The sequence below is a fragment of the Lissotriton vulgaris genome, chromosome 1_1, assembly GCF_964263255.1.
Source record: "Lissotriton vulgaris chromosome 1_1, aLisVul1.2, whole genome shotgun sequence".
In the NCBI taxonomy this organism is placed as follows: Eukaryota; Metazoa; Chordata; class Amphibia; order Caudata; family Salamandridae; genus Lissotriton; species Lissotriton vulgaris.
Genome location: NC_141685.1, coordinates 1,766,469,406 through 1,766,490,435, shown reverse-complemented (window position 1 = coordinate 1,766,490,435; position 21,030 = coordinate 1,766,469,406). Strand labels below are relative to the sequence as shown.

Sequence of the window (21,030 nt, the reverse complement as noted above, 5' to 3'; positions counted from 1 at the left end):
CCCATGAGGCACAGGGTCAGACTGATTTGCATATGGCCTTGTCTGAACTGGGGTGGCGGAGTGAGCTAAAGAATGGTGATGGATTAAACACAGATCAGTTGACTGGGGGTGAGTGTTTGATTTGCTCAGGCGCTCCGTCCATCATCCCCTTTTGTATTGCTTTGTTCGCCCTAAGTTGGCAGGGTATGCTCAGACATGAGTCCCTTGCTCACTTTGCCACTGGATTCAAGCTAGCCTGGTTGATGACTGCTGAAATGCCAGAAACCGTTCCCAGAATGCTTGTTTCCGGTCCAGGGAAGGGTGTGCACTTGTTACAACGCATTTTTTACAACGCACTACTGTTACAACGCATCCATTACAACGCGGATACTGTTACAACTCATGTTTTTACAACGCATTTTTTTACAACGCAGGTACCTTTACAACGCATACCATTACAACGTAAGTATTGGTAAGTATATAGTTAAATTTTAAATGTTATATGTTTGGGGTTAAGGGGTATTTTTAGGGGTTAGGGTCAGTTTTGGGTTTTAGGGTAAAGGGGTATTTTTAGGGGTTAGGGTCAGTTTTGGGTTTTAGGGTAAAGGGGTATTTTTAGGGTTCAGGGTCAGTTTTTAGTTTTTGGGTAAAGGGGTATTTTTAGGGTTCAGGGTCAGTTTTTAGTTTTTGGGTAAAGGGGTATTTTTAGGGTTCAGGGTCAGTTTTTAGTTTTTGGGTAAAGGGGTATTTTTAGGGTTCAGGGTCAGTTTTCAGTTTTTGGGTAAAGGGGTATTTTTAGGGTTCAGGGTCAGTTTTTAGTTTTTGGGTAAAGGGGTATTTTTAGGGTTCAGGGTCAGTTTTCAGTTTTTGGGTAAAGGGGTATTTTTAGGGTTCAGGGTCAGTTTTCAGTTTTTGGGTAAAGGGGTATTTTTAGGGTTCAGGGTCAGTTTTTAGTTTTTGGGTAAAGGGGTATTTTTAGGGTTCAGGGTCAGTTTTCAGTTTTTGGGTAAAGGGGTATTTTTAGGGTTCAGGGTCAGTTTTTAGTTTTTGGGTAAAGGGGTATTTTTAGGGTTCAGGGTCAGTTTTCAGTTTTTGGGTAAAGGGGTATTTTTAGGGTTCAGGGTCAGTTTTTAGTTTTTGGGTAAAGGGGTATTTTTAGGGTTCAGGGTCAGTTTTTAGTTTTTGGGGTACAGGGTAAAAATAAATTAAATTTAATTTTAATTTACATTATTTAATAGTAAATACATTAAATTAAATTACTTTGCATTATTTTTGGGGTTGAGGGTCAGTTTTGAGTTTTTGGGGTACAGGGGTACAGGGTAAAAATAAAGTTATAAGTTTTTTAAATTTACAATAATTAATTTTAATTATATTTTAAAAAATTACTTAATTTTTTTTGGGGTGTTTAGGGTCAGTTTAGAGTTTCTAGGGTACAGGGGTACATGGTAAAAATAAAGTAACATTAATTTAAATTTAAATTAATTAACGGAAATTAAATTATTTAAAATTACATTAAATTATACTTAAATTATACTTTTAAAATTAAGTTACTATTATATTATTCTTATTAATATATACTTACCAATACTTACGTTGTAATGGTCTGCGTTGTAAAGGTACCTGCGTTGTAAAAAAATGCGTTGTAAATACATGCGTTGTTACATGATCGGCGTTGTAAAAACCGCGTTGTAACGGTATGCGGAGTAAAAGTCTGCGTTGTAACATCATATATCCCCAGGGAAGACATGGCTTTGGCAGTTCGGGCTGGACTGTTCCCATGACGCACTGGGGCAGACTGATTTGAATATGGTCATGTCTGAACTGGGGTGGCGGAGTGAGGTAAAGAATGGTGATGGATTAAACCCAGATCAGTTGACTGGGGGTGAGTGTTTGATTTGCTCAGGCACTCAGTCCACCATCCCTTTTGTATCGATTTGTTCACCCTAAGTTGCCAGGGTATGCTCAGATGTGAGTCCCTTGCTCACTTTGCCACTGGATTCAAGGTAGCCTGGCTGATGACGGCTGAAATGCCAGAAACCGGTCCCAGGATGCTTGCTTCCGGTCCAGGGAAGATATGGCTTTGGCAGTTTGGGCTGGACTTTTCCCATGAGGCACAGGGTGAGACTGATTTGCATATAGCCATGTCTGAACTGGGGTGGCGAGTGAGCTAAAGAATGATGATGGATTAAACCCAGATCAGTTGACTGGGGTTGAGTGTTTGGTTTGCTCAGGCGCTCCGTCCATCATCCCCTTTTGTATCGCTTTGTTCGCCCTAAGTTGGCTGGGTATGCTCAGACGTGAGTTCCTTGCTCACTTTGCCACTGGATTCAAGCTAGCCTGGCTGATGATGGCTGAAATGCCAGAAACCGGTCCCAGGATGCTTCTTTCCGGTGCAGGGAAGACATGGCTTTGGCAGTTTGGGCTGAACTTTTCCCATGAAGCACAGGGTGAGAATTATTTGCATAGGGCCATGTCTGAACTGGGGTGGCAACGTGAGCTAAAGAATGGTGATGGATTAAACCCAGATCAGTTGACTGGGGGTGAGTGTTTGATTTGCTCAGACACTCTGGCCATCATCCCCTTTTGTATCGCGAAGGTAGGAAGTGTGTCAAAGAATGCCTTTAGGTCCATACGTAGAAACAGGGGGTGCAAGCAGAGCCACCAACATGAGTAGCGTAATAAAGCAGAGAGGTCAGTGCTCACAAGGTCGCAATTCCAACTGACCCTCACTGATCCAAGGACCTTCATTGTGGCTGCAGAGAAGGGCAGGACAAACCCCAGTGGGTAACAGGCCAAGCTTGTGACAAAAAAAAGAAGGGGAGGGGCTCACTGTATGCAAAGGAACTGCTGCCGCAGCACAGCAGGAGGGAGCTATGCTAGGTAGCAAAGTATTACAGCCAGCGGGGCATCTGTAATGTGAGAGGTAGAAAACAACTCCAAGAGGACCTCACAGAACTTTCTGGAAGGGCAGCAGTCTTACAGAACAGAGGGGGGATGGGAGGAATGATTCAGTCCCTACATCGGGAAAGCAAATTCCAGCAAAGCCCAGCTGGCGTCCCCCCCATAGGACCACAGGACGCCAGCCATGGCTACAGCACCGGCTCTGGGCCCCGGCACAGGAAAAGTTCAACCGTTACGGGCCAATGATCATCCACAACGCTGCAATGTCGGCAGGGTGAGACAGCGGTGTGTCCTAAGTAATGTGAAGAAAAACTGAATAGTTCACATAGAAAAATAAATAATTTTGGAGACCCACTTTGATTTTTGCAATAGATCCTAACCCTTAATGTACTCCTTCTATCATGACGGTTAGCCTATGCCTGCTCTGTAGAAACATTAGTAGATGTTTGTGAAAAGGTACTAAAATGCCATTAGATTTCCAGGTTCTCCTCTTAAGCACTTGAAGCTGACTTTTGTTTTGCACCTTTGTTTGAAGTATCCTAAAATTCTACATTAAAACAACTCTGATTAGATAAGATAAAGCCTGTTCTAGGGTGATAGATTATTTGAAAAGGACAAACAGGAAGTAACAGAGAAAGAATTATAAATACCAATAGGAAGGATGCAATTGTGCTACTTTCTGTTTTTTAGCAAGCATTGGCCGAGTGGCCGTGAAAGTGAAACGGCCGCACGGCCCGCAAAAGTGAAAGTGATTGCGATCAAACACAGATGGCGGCTGCGCGCGTGCACGCTCGCGTGAACGCAAGCGCTAGGCCACCAAAAGCCTGTGGCAGGACTTTGAAATCCCACACACAAGATTTCTCGCAGAGCAGCCCATGCGCTGCCTCAGCGAGATCTAATGAACGCGGAGCGCAGGCATGGCCATTCTCTGCCTCAGGCCTCAGAATGCTGCAGCAGGTCTGCCACGGTGTGTGCTTCAAATCAGTGCCCAGTAACTGCAAGTGGGGTTTCTGGGTGCGTAGTCATCTGACGGAGCCATTGGGATTATGCTGCTTCATGGTTGGTTTACCTACTGGATTTGGCTCCCGACCTCCAGAACCACTTCAGCCTGTGGCTGTGACGGAATTCTGCTCTCTGGCGCCCCCTTCTAGCCTTCTAGAATATATCTTTTAAGATATATTTAATTTAAAGATTTTCAGCCTGATTCATCATTGTTAAATCCGGTCGCAAAGGGCCAGATTCTGAGAATCTGGCCCTTTGGGAGCGGTATTTTTGCATTTGGGATTCATCATCCCAAATGCAAAAATCGCTATTTAAGAATTTGCATATTTGCGAGGAATAGCATTTAAGGAATCTCTATTAGAGATTCCTTAAATGCTATTCTTAAAACATTTTTAAATTGAGAATTCGCAAAAATTTCCCGCTATTTACCGCAAGGTCAAATCTCGTGGTAAATAGCGGAAACTTAGAAAAATGCATTTAAATGCATTTTTCTAAGTTTCATGTTACACACACACATGTCCTTGGGACATGTGTGTGCGCAACACCAATATAGCATACATTTCAGGGGTGCTACAGGGTGTCCTTTGGACACCCCTGCACCCTTGAAATCGCAATTTCAATATGCGAATCGCTAATTGCGATTCGCACATTGAAATGTCTTCCCATTCATTCCTATGGGCCTTTGGGCCCATAGGAATGAATGGGGAGATATTCCTTAATTGCGATTAGCAATTTGCTAATCGCAATTAAGGAATAATTAGAAATCGCAATTTATTTAGCGATTTCTTGGTGAATAGCATTTTGCTATTCCTTAATAGCGATTCCTTAATAATCGCTATTAAGGAAAAGCAAATACTCACCTTGATGAATCAGGCTGTAAATGACTGCTAATCTGTGTTGGCAGAGGAAACTATTCTGCATTGTTTTTACCATTCCTCATTGATAATTCAGTGGCAAAAGAGAAATGTACCTAAAGGACTCTCCAGGCACACTTTCTGTCGACTACAAGATTAGATGGCTTCTAATTACATTTTTCTGTTGACCTTTTCTTGAAAAATGCTCAGATGTGATTTGTGGGGAGGAAATCAAGCCAGGATACATTAGTCATAATTTGGCAGTTTCTTATCTGTCTTTTTTGGTGTCCTGCCAGATTTTAATTCAGGCCACTTGTGGCCTGAGAACATCGCAACATTGTTCAGAATCAAAATGTAATATACAATAAATCGGCACAAATCTATATTTGTGTACTAGAAAACATATATTACAAAAGGCTCCTGCGAAAACGTAACTTTAAGTAGCTTTCCTAAGACATTGCGTTACTGAATACCTGAAGGTAGTTCAAGCTCCACTTGCTCTAACAGGTACAGTTTTCATTTGTTTAAGGACTGTCAAAATAATCCAATTACAAGCGGTTAGCAGGATAACCCTGTTTATTTTCTTAAATGTTATGAATTAGCTGCAAAATATGTAGACCATCCGATAAATCTTCCTTATGTCGGTCTATGCATTCACATCTGACATATACAGGGGAAAACTGAATAGATCGAGAAAACACCTGAACTACCTAACCAAAAAAAGAAGTTCACAAACATTCTTTAAGAATCAGAAAAACTGAAGCAAAACAAAAGAGAACATCTGCTTCGCTCTTGTGTTTTTAATTCGTGGTGTCTTATTTTCATCCTCTTGAACAGTTGAGGTGGGGCAGAAGGAGGCAATTCTTGATCCGAAATTGGAATGCAGTCTGGTTTTATCTTTGTTTTATGTGCACCTAATGCTGGGTTGCTCTGTTGTGGCCACTTCGAAAGAGGACTGAGGGGAGCTGGTGGGCATACATCCCTGGTTACGTGACCAGGAAATTGTCCTGAAAAGCAAGTCAATAAGTAGCAGAAGCAATACCTGTGACTTGAAGAGTCAGCAGACACTGGTCTTCTCGATAGCGGATTGGTTTCAAAGGATGCAAGGCTGCCAAGGTTTCAGATTGGTTATGTGTGACATTTTTGAGGTTCAGTGTGCTTATGGGTGACATTTCATTCCCTTTGAACGACACTATAAAAACTAGCAGTTATGCCATTCTGCACACATACCGAGTATAAGCTGTGTGGAAATGGCTGTGACTGCTAGCATTTGTTTGCTTGGCAGTTGGGAGTTGCATCACGCTGCTTAAGAAACACATCTGCCTTCATTGTATATAATAAAGAACATTGTCACATGAACGTGGTGCTGCAATACATCACTATGTGATTGACTTGAGGGATTGAATACATCTGTACCAACTAGCACTGGCCTGATATGATCAACAGCCAATCCGGCAGTGGGAAAAGTGCAAATACAGACCCCAAAATGTAAAGTGCAGTTGGCTATAAAGCTAGGACTGTTAGAAGGTATTAGTCACACACCCTACTGCCACATGGCAGCTATCTCATGACCTTACGCACACTGAATTAAAAATAAGGATTCTGTTTGAAGGACTTTCCCATCCTCAAAGGATTTTGCAATACGCATATTCTCAATTTACTTAAAATAACTTTTGGAAAAAACTGATTTGGATCTCCAAACATCAAATGCATTGTCCTGCTTCTGTGAAGTTTGTTTTCACTTTCAGATGGTTGAAACTTCTGCCACTGTAAGGAATTGAAACATTTGACTGGTGCCTTTGCTGCAGCATCTTGTCATTACAAGCCAGAAAGGTGGCGAGCTGCTGTCAGAAGTAACCCATGTGTCATCATTATGTGGTAGAACTTTAGCCAGCTGTGGCTATTGTAGCCAACCCCTATTACTTTGTGGGAACTGTAGTTTTACTTCTTTGCTATGGTCTGTTACCTAAAAACTCAGAGTTTGCTGAAAGTGCATTAAATTAATCTCAGCCTAGATATGTGTTTGCAAACTTCAAAGCCAAAAAATAGTTGAACGGATGTGTCAGGGTTTGTCACTGGAATCAAGCTAGCCTGGCTGATGAGGGGTGTTACCCTGAAACCGGTCCCAGGATGCTTGTTTACGGTCCTGAGAAAACCTGGCTTGGCAGTTCAGGCTGGACTGTTACCATGAGGAACAGAGTCAAGAGTGATTTGCATACGGCTGGGTCTGAACTGAGGTGGTGAAGTGAGCTAAAGAACGATGATGGATTCAACCCATATCTGTGACTGGGGGTGAGTGTCTGAATAGTTTTAGCGCCCGTCTATCATCTCCTTGTGTTTGTTTTGTTCACCCTGAGTTCGCAGGGTATACCCAGATGTGGGTCCCTTGCTCACTTAGCCACTGGATTCAAGCTATCATGGCTGATGAGGGGTGTTAGCCTGAAACCGGTCCCAGGTTGCTTGTTCCGGGTCCAGGGAAGACCTGGCTTGACAGTTCGGGCTGGACTGTTCCCATGAGGAACAGGGTCAAGACTGATTTGCATATGGCTGGGTCTGATTTGGGGTGGCGAAATGAGCTAAAGAATGATGATGGATTCAACCCAGATCTGTGACTGGGGGTGATTGTCTGAAAAGTTTCAGCGCTCCGTCCATCATCTCCTTGTGTTTGTTTTGTTAGGCCTAAATTGGCTGGGTATGCCCAGATGTGGGTCCCTTGCACACTTTGCCGCTGGATTCAAGCTAGTCTGGCTGATGAGGGGTGTTTCCATGAAACCGGTCTCAGGATGCTTGTTTACAATTCAGGGAAGATCTGGCTTGGCAGTTCAGGCTGGACTGTTCCCATGAGGAACAGGTTCAAGAATGATTTACATATCGCTGGGTCTTGGCTGGGGTGGCGAAGTGGACTAAAGAACAAAGATGGATTCAACCTAGATTTGTCACTTGTGGTGAGTGTCTGAAAAGTTGTCAGTGCTCTGTCCATCATCTCCTTGTGTTTGGGTTTATACCACCTCCAAAACCACCCTGTCATAGCTGCATTGTCTCATTCTTGATTTTCTATACTGATGTTTTGCGCTTAAGCATGCATATCTGCATTTGCATGGTTATGTTTGAAGGTTTGAAAAGAGAAGTAAAACACATGCATGGTTTCATTATTTGTCCCATAATTGGCCTTTTTCTCTGGGGTGACATTCTCAGTTTCCCATAGCAGTGACAATTCTACTGTTGGTATAGATCCATCAAGCTGCTGTACGTAGGACACCCTATAATAAGTTGTCGTACCTTATTCTGACCATTCCACACTCTGGCCTTGTCGAGTGGCAGCACTGCTATTTTTAGGTGCTGGTTTGCCCTGGCCAGGAATGCATCAGCCTAATCAACAATATGTATAGGGCGCTGGTGGCAGCCGTGGCTCCCCTCATTGTGGGGGGCCCTGTAAAGCCCCGAATAGGTGATGTGTCGAGGTCACAGCACTTCATGACCCTATCAGCTGAGCAATTACGAATATAAAGCGGGCGATCTTTGGATTTCTCATTAGTGTTCTGCTCACAGTAGAATGTGGCATGGTTTCAAAGCACGGCGCACAATGGTTCAAATGCACATGCTATATCGAGGCACGAGTCCTAGAAGGTAAGGTGGGCATGACTACATAAAATTACATCCCAAGCAGAGGTGAGCAATATCAAAACTTTCCAGACTGCTGATTGGCTTTTGCGAGTCAGTTAGTAATGTCACTGTTATCTGAAGGAAAACACTAAAAACGGCCGCTATGGGAACAGAGACATAACATGCTTATTTTTTCTGCTCACCTATTTTGCGTGATAATTTCTGTCCTTGCAGTGATGCGGAAACTTGGCCTCAAAAGCATTACTCTAACACTTGATACGTGGGGCTTGGCAGGGCTGAGGATGTTATTGCAGAGGCCGCCCCCGAAGGGGGCTTTGAGGGCTGGCGCCATAACTGACACCAGAGCCCTTTAAGGGTCCAGTTCCTGCCGCCTAGAAGTGCCCCAAAGCAGAAGGGGCGCTTCCTTCATGGCTAACCCGCGGCAGAGAGGCACCTAGTCACCTGGCCAATCAGGGGGGAGGGGCAGGTGAGGTTTGAACCGCCTCCGAATCACAGCAACCGCCCGTCTCTGCGGGAAAATCATTGGAGGGATACAAAGCACCACTCCCCATACCTCAACTCATTATGAAATTATGGAGCTGAGGAGCTGCGCCAAAGGATTTTCAAGAGCCACCCACCAACTACTATGCAGCAGCAGTGTTGCAGTGCTGGCTAATAAAAAGTGTACAGGAGTTGGTTATGGAGGCACACCAACAGGGCGGTGTGTAGAAGGAGGGACGCTCACTTTGGGATGCCTTACGGCAGGGTGAGCAGTCCTGACAAAAAGGGGTAGCAAACAGAGATGGTGCTCGCAGCTCAGACCCCACCAAACAGCAGGGCACAAAAAGAGACTAGCAAGGTAGCAAGTTGGGGCCTAACTTCAGAGAGAGGCTACCCTCCACTCACGAAGGGGCGTGGAAACCAACAAAACAATGTTTGCCCCCAATGATGGCAGGAAACAAGATACGCCTGCAAAACAGTGGAATAACGAACTCTCAAGGTGATTTACGATTCTATGATATGCAAATGAGTTATGGCAAACAAGTGATTTATGACCAACAAATGATTTATGACAAATGATCCATGATAAGCAATGCAAATGATTTATGACATAATTTGTGACTGTTCATGACACAAATGCTTTACGATAGGATTATGACCAACAAATGATTTATGAAAAATGATTTATGACAAGCAATGCAAATGATTTATGACACCCAATTCATTATGGTTTATGATAATGATTTGCAAAATGAGTATGCATATAAGGGTAACAAACTGCGGCCAACAACGACCACAAAACTACAAGTGTTGGCTGTCTTTGGTAATAAATATGTAAGAAGGTGCATGCCATCCTGGAGTGGGCACAGTGCGGCTGTTATGGGCATCACCCAAAGTGGCAATATCACAGAAATGGCCAAAGCAGATGTTGTCTACAAATGTTTAAGTTAACACAATAAGAGGAAGAATTTTACCACAAGATTTATTGTTAGAGCGTGAAAATTGGCAAGCGGAACTCCTGTTTTAGAGGTGCAAGTGTATTGAACAAGCCACACATAAAGGGCCAGATTTATCTATGGGAAAATGTGTTCATACATATGTTTGAAAGAGAAATAAGGCAGAATGACAGCAAAATGACTTGTCTTGAAGACTGCATTATGTATCTTTTTCAGAACCAGAGATTTAATGTTTAAGACTTGATTGATGAAACGAAATTGGTTCTGTTTGCACCAGTGGAAACCAACTGAGTGAAAATATCCAACTCAACCCATGCTAAAGGTGAACAAAATAAGTGTGCAAAGCAAAGTTTAAGGGCTGGACCTTACAAAGAAACTCCTGAAGCAAGCAGATGCAGTGTCAGAACATAAGGCTTCCCATATGTTAGAGTAATTAGTAAAGAGTGTTGCACTAAGATATACTATAGAGGACATAAGAATGAAAAATTATGAGTCCATTTTGAGATGATCCAAGGTTAAAAAAGGCGCCATTTTCAGCTTAGCAGCGAAATGCTAATATGTTGGTTGAATTCTAATAAACTGTTTATACTGCCAATAGGTTTTCAATTTCTAGACTAGTTTTATTTGGATACCCCTCGAGAATGTTATAGCTTTCTGAAATCCTGCTCACTTATATGCTATCTTCAGAAAACAAGCACTGGCAAAGCCAATAGGTCTCGCCTGTACAAGAGCTATTGACTTTCGCTATGTGTTTTTGCCTTGTTGTACACCAATGTTGCTGATGTTTGGCATGGATAAAAGTTAGTGGCATGGAGTGTCCTAGATTGCAGTGGGGAGAGTAGAGTGTTGTGGACTGGATTTGTTGTAGTAGAGTGACGTAGAGTGGAGTAAGGGGGGTAGAAAATTGTAGAGTTGAGTAGAGTTCAGTGGTTCACTGGCAGAAAGTGTCGTAGAGAGCAGTGTTGCAGAGTGCAGTGTCATGGAGTGCAGTGTTGTAGAGTGAAGTGGCGTAGAGCGGAGTGGGATAGAGTGGAGTGGAATAGTATGGAGTGAGTTGGAGTTGATTGAAAAAGTGGGGTGGTTTAGATTGGGGTGGATTGGATTGGGGTAGATTGGGTTGGATTGAGTGGAGTGGGTGGATTGGAGTGGGTGCGCTGGATGGGGTGGATTGGAGTGGGTGGATTGAAATGGGGTGAGGTGGATTGAATAGTGGTGGATTAGATTGGTTTGGGGTGGGGTGGATTGGATTGGGTTGGAGTAGGGTTGTTTAGAGTGGGGTGAATTAAAGTGGACTGGAGGGGTAGATTGGATTGGACTGGAGCGGGGTGAACTGGATTGCAGTTGAGTGGATTGGAGTAGGGCGGAAATGGAGTTGGGTGTATTGGACTGGAGTTGGTTGTATTGGAGTGTGGTGGGCTGGATGGATTGAATTGAGTGAGGTAGACTAAAAGGGGTAATGTGGATTGAATTGGGATAGAGTGGGTTGGATTTTCCTGGAGTGGGGTGGATTGTGGGTGGACTGGATAGGGTGGATTAGATTGGAGTGGGGCAGTTTGCAATGGGGTGGGGTGAGAGAGATGGACTGGATTGGGATGGGGTGGATTAGGGTGGGGCGGATCGGGGTGGGGTGTATTGAAGTGGGGTGAGGTGAGGTGGATTGGAGTGGAGTGGTGTGGACTGGAGCGAGGTTGATTCGAGTGGTAGTGTGGTGGGGTTAAATGGAGTGGGGTGGAATGGAGTATGATGGAATGGAATGGAGAGGGATGAAGTGGATTGGTGTGGGCTGGGATGGATTGGAATGAAGTAGATTGGATTGCAGTGGAGTGGATTTGATCGAGGTGGGGTGGATTGGAGTGTTTTGGAGTGGGGTGAGGTTGTGTTGAGTGGAATAGAGTGGGACTGACTAGATTTGGCTGAACTGGGTGGATTAGATTGGGGTGGAGTAAATTGGATTGGAGTGGGGTGGATTGGATTGGATTGGATTGGGGTGAGGTGGATTGATTGGGGTGAAGTGGATTGGAGTGGGGCAGATTGGAGTGGTACAGATTAGAGTGTGGCAGGGTGTTTTGGATTAGAGCTGATTGGAGTGGGCAGATTAGAGAGGGGTTGGGTTTTTGGGGATTTGAGTGGGGCTGATTGGAGTGAAGCAAATTGTTTCGATTAGAGTGGGGCAGATTGTTTTGGATTGGTGTGGGACATGTTGTTTTGGATCGAGAAGGGCATTTTGTTATGAGCAGATTGGAGTGGGGCAGATCGTTTTGGATTGGAGTGGGTGGATTGGGGATGGAGTGGGGTGGATTGGATTGGAGTGATGTGAGGTTGATTCAATTGGAGCGGAGTAGATTGGATTGGGCTGGATTAGACGTATTGGACTGGTGTGGTGTGGATTGGATTGGAGTGGGGGTTAATTGGGATGGAATAGGTGGATTGGGGTGAGGGTCAGATTTTTTGTTTTGGATTGAGTGGGGAAGACTGTTTTGGATTAGAGTGGGGCACATTGGAGTGGGGCAAATTGTTTTGGATTGGAGTGGGGTAGATTTTTTGGGACTCGAGTAGGGCAGTTTGGAGTGGGACAGACTGTTTTGGATTGGAGTGGGGCAGATTGTTTCAGATTGTAGTGGTGCTGATTATTTTGGACAGGAGTGGGGCAGATTGTTTTGGGGTGCAGCAGTTTGTTTTGGATTGAAGTGGGGAAGATTGGAGTGCCGAAGATTGGAGTGGGCCAGATTGTTTTGGATTGGAGTGGGGCAGATTGTTTTGGATTGAAGTGGAGGGAATTGGAGTGGGGTGGATTGGGAGGATTGGAGTGTGGTGATTTAGAGTGAAATGTTTTGGGGTGAGTAGTTTGGATTGGAGTTGGGTGGATTGGATTGGTGGGTGGTGGGGTGGGGTCGATTGGATTGGTGTGGGATGAGGTGGGGTGGATAGAAATGGGGCGGATTGGAGTGGGGAGGATTGGGGTGTACTGCACGATTATGTGTTAAAGCTTAATTAAAAAATGTACACATAAGAAAGACATAATGTCGCTTTGCAATAAAATAATATTCGTCTTTTGAGAACAGTTCCCATGTGCAAAAACAGAAGAAAACATGAGTGCAGAGTGAGAAAAGAAGACTTGTAAAGATAAAAGAATCAACTATAAAAATAAATCTTTGCAATTTTATTTGTCCTGCTGTGGATGTTTTTGCCAGCCACACGCCTTCTGTTTGCAGTGCACTAAAAGTTAAACAGAACAAAATGGTACTTAAACCACGTTGAGAGCAGTGGATGGGCACTGATTAAGTTGAATCAATCAGTGCTTGGTCCGTTCTCCACAGAGAGGATGGAAATTATGCTAGGCCTGACTTGACAAATTACAAGGCCTTAACCCGTTGCATGCTGATGACGGAACCGCTCCGTCATCAGCTGCGGTGGCGCTGTGCTGACGACGGAGCAGTTCCGTCATGGCCCGCCCGACGCTCCTGCGCGAATTCCGCGCCTGCGCTGAGCGTTCTATTGAGCGGGCGGGGCCATGACGGAACCGCTCCGTCATAAGCACAGCGCAACCGACGCTGGTGACGGAGCGGTTCCGTCACCAGCATGCGCCCGCCGCATTTCCGCCCCGCCCCCTTAGTACTGCGACGGAATAGCCGCCGCAGTGAAGGGGTTAAAGGAGAGTGCCATGAAAGTCAACAAATGGCAATCAACGAGCGGGCTATTAGACCTTTTATGTATACAGCTGTGTCTCGCAAGCAAGACGTATGCGCTAGCTCAGCATGCTCTTATAGGCTCCACCCTAAAAAGAGAGATCAACTAAACTCTTTATTTGTGACAGAGGAACTAGTTAATTTTAAGTAAATCAATTTCTAATAGCACAGCAATGCAATCTGATGATTTCACGGCTGGGTATTCTCTTTCTGTCTGCCTCGTGGTATACTTGTTTTTTTTCTTTCGAACCAAAGTGTAATTTTAACACTAAAAGAGCAAGAGAGCAGATATTTATGCTTGGAACTGGATATATAGGAATGTCTTCTTCATTTCTAAATGTGTGTTATTTGAGGGGATAACATTCTGGCACATTTACTATTAGATCACACAACATGGTGCCACATGGCGGTTTGATCTGCCGCGTTGCACAAAAGGGAAAGAGCAGTAGTGCTCCACATTTACAAAGATAAGGAGCATTTCTTCTCTCTCCATCCGCTTGTGCACTGTGTGCTGCCTAGCGCTAAACACTGACACACTTACACCATAGTGCAAGGATGCCTGCAATCCAGGCAGGATTGTTTTTGTGCAGTAAGTGGTGACTTGTGACACAAAAACATTCCATACAGGCATGTTCCTCTCTCTATCTGTGCTGCAGAATGACTTTGAAAGACAAAGTACTGAGGCGAAATAAAGATATTTTACATTGCTAGGCCTCAGTCAGGTATGTGCACCATTTTGGAACAAGCCCAGGTTTATAAGGTTTACAAAATACATGCGAATGCCCCTGCTCCACCCAAGTAATGCCTACCCGATTCGACGTATAGCAAGGCAAAGCTATGCGCTGCATTGCATTACTTTGTATTTATTAAACCATGCAAAGTAAAGTGACTTTGCATGGATTAGAAAAAATCCCAAAAAGGATTTTGTATTTGGGCTCTCCCACAAAAGTGATGACACCCCAACACAAAACCATAGTAAATCTGGGCCCTGATCTGCAGCTTGTATCTGTTTTAATTCTGTTTAGGAGGTAATGTTTACCTGGTAATCGAATATGAATAGCAAAAAGCAGGAGCGGTAGACTGAAATAAGTAATATCGAGTAGTAACTCTCAGAGTACCAGTCTACCAGTGGTTAGTTTGCAAAATAATGAGTGCCGGTGCACAAAGCTCTGCTCAGCAGCCTGCAACTGGTGTAATTAAATTTTGGCGGGACCTATACGAAGGCTGCGTAGTCCTTATTTATTCCCCCTTGTGCCCCTTTAATACACCACCAGACACTCCTTGTCCTTTAATCTCACTCTTGCAAGCTCCTGCTTTCTGCCTTTATGATGTTTTTTACCATTTTTCTCTTTCTCCGTTTTATTTATTTATTTATAATTTATTTATATTTATTTATAACAACATTTGTAAAGCGCGAACGAAGGCCCTTGGGCATCTCGGCGCTAAAGTTACTGCAATGTTTAACCAACAAGGGGGGCTGAGGTTCATTGATTAAAAAGCCAGGTCTTAAGTTGCTTGCGGAAAGACCAAAGGGAGGTACTGGTTTTGATTGAATGTGGCAATGTGTTCCACAATTTCGGTGCGGCTACAAGAAATCTTCTGTCACCCCATGTGACAGATTTGGTTCGGGGGACCACCCGTATATGCCAATCAGGAGGTGCCACCTCCAGTGGAACAACAACTGGTCCACAAGAAGGATTCTGGTTTTTGGAGAGATTTTGGCTTTGGGATGACTTGTCAGTTTCGGTCTGATTTTCTAACTGTTGGAGGATTTGACCTGGAAGTTAAAGGCTGGGGAGGTGAGGACGTCCACCTGTACAGGAAGTATTTGCGCGGGGAACTCATGGTGATCCGGACGCCAGTGCGCAGTCTCTTCCACTTGTGGCATGAAAAGCATTGTGCTGATGAGCTGACTCCTGAGCAGTACCGCATGTGCATCCACTCCAAGGCAATGAACGAAGCCTCGCATTCGCACCTTGGTATGCTGGTTTTCCGGGAGGAAATTGAAGCCCACCTTCATAAGCAAGCTTACAGGACCAACAGCCACACTGACCGCTGAAAAGTGCAACCTTTCTTCTATTGAAACAAACACCGTAAAGTCCAAGCAATGCTTTGCCCTCATTGCTGTCATGGCTTCCATCTCAACCACATGACTTTGATGCCATGTAAAATGGTGGTTGGGGATTACTTCAGGGAAAAGAAAAAAATTACCCCATGAAAAATTCAGGAAACCGCAATTTACTTTTGATGAAAAATTAGATTTTAAAATTTAAAAAATATATATTTTCATTTTTTTTGTTTGTTTTTCTCTCTCCTCCTCTCGGTAAATGGCTGATGCAGAAAAATAAGGGCTGGTCCTCACAAATGAGTGTCAGGGGGGCCAGATAACAACCACTGTTTCAAATTAAGCACTGCAGTGTGCAAAGTGTACATCAAAGGAAGATGAGCCGCACGCTTGTACCTATACCTTGATACATTCAAGTCACACCTACTCCCTGCGTAACGACAAGAGCGCCTGCTTCTTTCTTTTGGAAGCCGGCTGCCTTAAAATACATTGGAAGGATTTGAGACCTTATCTGTTTCTGTACATTTTCTCTTACCTTGCTGATGGTATTAAATCACAGAAAATACTGTGTGTCCTGAACCGATTCCCTCAAGAAATAGCCTTCGGTACATTTACAAGCAATACATTATTTATTCTGAATTTCAACATAGCAATATTCAACCACTGCGGAGTCCAAAATATTTATAAAGTTCTCTGTAGTCAAACCAAGCACTTCCAAGTTTCTATTTCCAATTTAAGATAATATTCAAAGTGATAAGGATGCTAAATGATGTTTTATCCTTTTAGGCTTCTATTGTGTTATTAGGCATAGGTGGTCACCAGACACAAGGTGGACAGGCTTGTCTATGTAAATGCAAATTAACTATAACATGTATATATTGTCTACAAAATAATAATGGTGACATGTATAGAATGCCACAGTAATGTATGGGCTTGTGAAGCAGTATCTCTTTATGCGTCATAGGAATACATATGAGCACTTGATGAATGTGGCAATGTGATAATTGAAGGCCAAACTAGTATATTTACTGAAATTGAAGCTCTGGTATTTGGAGAGGAAAACGATGTAGGGTAGATAGGAGAGTTCTCAAGATAACCCTTTTTATTAACACAATTCTATTTTTTTGTTTAAATGTATTATTTCTAGGGTTAAGCAGTGTGGCCAGACTCGGGTTGCATTGTGAAAAGGCATGCAATCCACGGATGGGGAACCTGGCAAACGGGCGGAGACTGTGGACGGTGACAACATGCGGCTACAATGCCACTGAGCTGTACTGCGAAAGTTCAGAAAATCCGGATCTGACCTGCAGGCCACCCGTGTGCAACAAATGCAATGCGGCTCACGCGCGCCTGGCTCACCCACCCTCCGCCATGGCAGACTCGTCCTTCAGGTCACCACGAACATGGTGGCAATCTGCCAATGATGTGCACAGGGAAAGGGTCCAGATGGATTTGGAAACGACATATTATTTCACACATCTGATCATGGTGTTCAAGTCGCCAAGACCGGCGGCCATGGTTCTGGAGCGGTCACAGGATTTTGGGATCACCTGGAAACCTTTTAAGTACTTTTCTGTGAACTGCTCGGCTACCTTTGCCATGGAGGATGATGTTGCAGTGAAAGGAGCTCTTTGCACTTCTCGATACTCGAGCGCCTTTCCGTGCAGTGGTGGCGAGGTAAGCACTTGCCTATGTCTCGATTGTACGTCATATAACTCCTGTGTCGTGAATTGGATGCACGCGTGGTCACCAGAGGATGACGAAAGATTGCAGAGCTCATTGGTGTGTTAGTTCAGCAGGAAGGGGGCATTCAGGTAATACACAAACCACTGGATATAATAACCAGAAATGCACAGTGAACGAGTATCACTAGGAATGCACAGTGAACGGGTATCACTAGGAATGCACAGTGAACAGGTATCACTAGAAATGCACAGTGAACAGGTATCACTAGGAATGCACAGTGAACAGGTATCACTAGAAATGCACAGTGAGCAGGTATCACTAGAAATGCACAGTGAACGAGTATCACTAGAAATGCACAGTGAACAGGTATCACTGGAAATGCACAGTGAAGGGGTATCACTAGAAATGCATATTGAACGGATATCACTTGAAATGCACAATGAACGGGTATCACTAGAAATATATAATGAATGGGTATGACTGAAAATGCACAGTGAACGGGCATCACTAGAAATGCAGAGTGAACAGGTATCACTAGAAATAAACGGGTTTGAGTCTCTGCGTTAGAGCAACATTCTGTGATTCTAGGCAAATCACGTAATCTCCCCGTGCCCATGGACAGCACCTGGATACTCTCACGGGAGATAAGTTGTGCTATATAAATCTAAAAACAAACAAATTCAGAGCAGAGTACTTGGTTGGTCTTTCGTGAACTGTTTCTACCACTGATATTCATTAAAAATTCCTAGTATCTGCCTGCATAAAATAATCGTTGTTAAACACAGTTCAAAGCTTGCCATTTGAGTCCAAGATATTTGCGCTCCCAGCTCATGGACACTCTCACTGCTTAATTTGTAAAATATGAAGTCCAGGTGTTCGAATGTTTGTCAGAGCCACACCCACTTCCCCCCGGCTCCACCCACTTCCTCCACTGGCACTACCCACTTACTCTATTGGCTCCCCACACCATCCTCAACTGGCACTGCTGATAGATGTAATACCCGATCTGAATTTCAGCAAGGGAGTCTTCCTCACAGTCAGGTTTTGATAGGAGGTTCCCCTACCCTGTGAAATGTTTGAAACAGATTTAATCAAAAGTGCATTTCAAGCAGTAAAAAACATGGACTTAACTGGCATTTCAAATGTAGTTCTTGATCATACAGACAAGGCAAAGATTGCAAAAGAGACATTTGTTCAAAATATTACTTTTTAATTAAGGATTTGTATCTTAACATAAAGCACAGAATAATGTCAACTCCCCGAAAAAGTTCTAGAAGAACCAAGGCCAAAAGAAAAAGTAGTGGCTGGGCAGTTTGAATTTCACCATATCTAAAGTCATACCTATTAGTGCAAAAGGACCACAGTGCCATACAAAATATAAATATATGAAGAAGCAATAACAAAAAATAAAACATAAATAAATACAAATAAATACACATAAATACAATTCTAAATGAAAAAAGAAAAAGCAATTTAGGTCTTATAAATACAAAATAAATGAAATATATGAAATAGAACAATAAATATAACAATCAACCAGGGTTTCTGGATAGTAGGGACATTGTCATTCTGAATTTGTATGCCCCCAACACAGATGACCCCTCCTTTTTTCAGGCCACACAGGAATAACTCACCAATGAAGTGGATGCTCCATTTACTTGGATGGGAGACTTTAATTGCGTATTGGATCTGGCACTTGATAGAGCCCCCCTGAAGGTTGGCACAAAATGAAGGATGACACAAATGCTCAGCAGGATCATGCAGTTTTCAGGAGCTCGTGATATTTGGAGGGAGACGGATACCACACTCCCACTGTTTACCTGTCAGTCCCTGACGCATGGAACTCAGCGTTGATTGGATAGAGTGTTGGGTTTCGGGGGAGCCGGCATTCCCTGAGGCAGAGGTGACTCATTCGGTGCATTTTCTGTCTGATCACTCACCATTGCAGTGTGCAGTGAGGTGGGGAACTCCTGCCCTGGGTCCCAGGCACTGTGGGCTCCCCCTAGATATTTTGGAAGATAAAGTGGGGTGGGCAACTTTAGCACATTATATTACAGATTATCTGGACCTAAACTGGAGGGGTGAGACTGGGAAGGCTACCGAGTGGAAAGCTCTAAAAGCAGTTACTAGAGGAGTAGGCAAGGGGCTGGTATGTGGGGTAAGAAGACAACTACTCGGGGATCTCGATAGGGAGAAGAAGACTTTGGCGGCAGGACAGGTAGAAAACTCAGCAGGCCCAGAGAAGCGTAAGAGAGAGCAGGCTCGGCGCAAGTGTTTAGCTGATATCTGGGATAGGCTGGCCTGATACACCTTAACGCATTACCACCAACGGCTATATGCTTACAATTCAGGTTGTTGTTGACCTGGGTTTTCCGAAGGGAGCAGGCTCCCAGAATTATGACAGCCCTAACTACTCATGGAGGGAGACTTGTCCACACTAGAGCTGGCCTTTAAGAGGTGTTCTGACAGCACCAACAGCGGGTTTATACTGCAGACCCCGGAGTAACAGCAGACAGGTATGTGCCGGTCATTGAGGAATTTGCGCTCCCACAGCTCCTGCCAGAGGTCATGGAGAAATTAGATGCCAAGATCACTGTCAGGGAAATGCAGGAGGCTCTTCAAGCCATGCTGGGATTTAAGGCCCCAGGTGCATATGGGTTTCCTATGGCTTTTTTGCAGGCATACTCAGCACAGTTGATGCAGCCTCTGTTGCAGGTGCATAAGGAGGCCTTTGAGTTGGGGGAGTTGCCTCCATCAATGCGTGAGGGTGAAATAGTCATGCTTCTTAGGCCAAGGAGGATCGCACAGGACCCCTCAGCATATCTACTAATCACGATGATCAATTCGAACATAACAATTCTATGTAAAGTCCTGGCTAACAGACTGGCCCTTCACATGACACATTTGATCCACGAGGATCAATGTGGCTCTATTCCATCTCGCAATACGGGCATGGTCGGGGATTTAACGGCTGAGGGGTCCCCTACGAATACTCAAAATGCTAATGAAGGGGAAAATGATGGGAGTTCTGAGGATGGGGGGAGGAGGACAGGGAATAAATGGAACCGTATGTCCAGCCCATGTAGTAGAACAATGGGGAGGGGGGAGAGTAGAAGAGCGGAGGGGCCAATGTCTGGAAGTATTATCACTGTAATTACTAAACCTGTTCTGCCCATATTTACTACTATGTGCACAATCATGGTCATGTTGTTGATGACAAATTGAAATAAAGTTTATTAAATAAATAAATATATAACATCCAAACAAGGAAGACACATAAATATAACAAAATATTTAAAAAATTGACACTGTCAATAAAGTGTTATAAATGCAAATATATAACATGTATAAACTATAACAATAATCAAATATCCAAACATGGTAAAGCCTAACTGTTTAATGTATTCAAAACATTGCAATGTCACGTTTTGTCAGTTGGACTGGGCTAGGTATTTTTTTCAGAAAAGCCAACAAACTGTATATAATGCTTGTGCATCCCAAATCTTCCTCTTTCCTTGCTTTACTCCTAGTATTTTTTGTGTGGATTTAAGTGTGTCCAAGCAGTGCGGAAATACATCTGCAGAGAAAGCTGTCTGTAAAACACAGTAAATAGGTCTAGTTGGCCAGGCTTCTTGTTCTTTGAGAAACCAGCAAATAAATGCCTCTTGGCCCACAGTTTTTTATATTCCCCTTGTAAAACTACCACTTCCACTCCCACTCCCCAAGGTTATCCACATCCATTCACCAGAGTCATCTTTCAAAGGATTTTGCTCTGTCAAACATTTTTGCCGAGTGAT

General features: G+C 43.8%; 1 protein-coding gene across 1 annotated transcript in view; it reads left to right on the top strand.

The window, feature by feature from the left end:
* Nucleotides 1-21,030, top strand: part of NTN4 (netrin 4) — a 541,542-nt gene that overhangs the window by 79,052 nt on the left and 441,460 nt on the right. Inside the window, exon 2 of the mRNA XM_086919074.1 lies at nt 16,695-17,224. Coding sequence (XP_086775200.1) covers nt 16,695-17,224 — 530 coding nt within the window. The remainder of the gene's footprint in view (nt 1-16,694; nt 17,225-21,030) is intronic.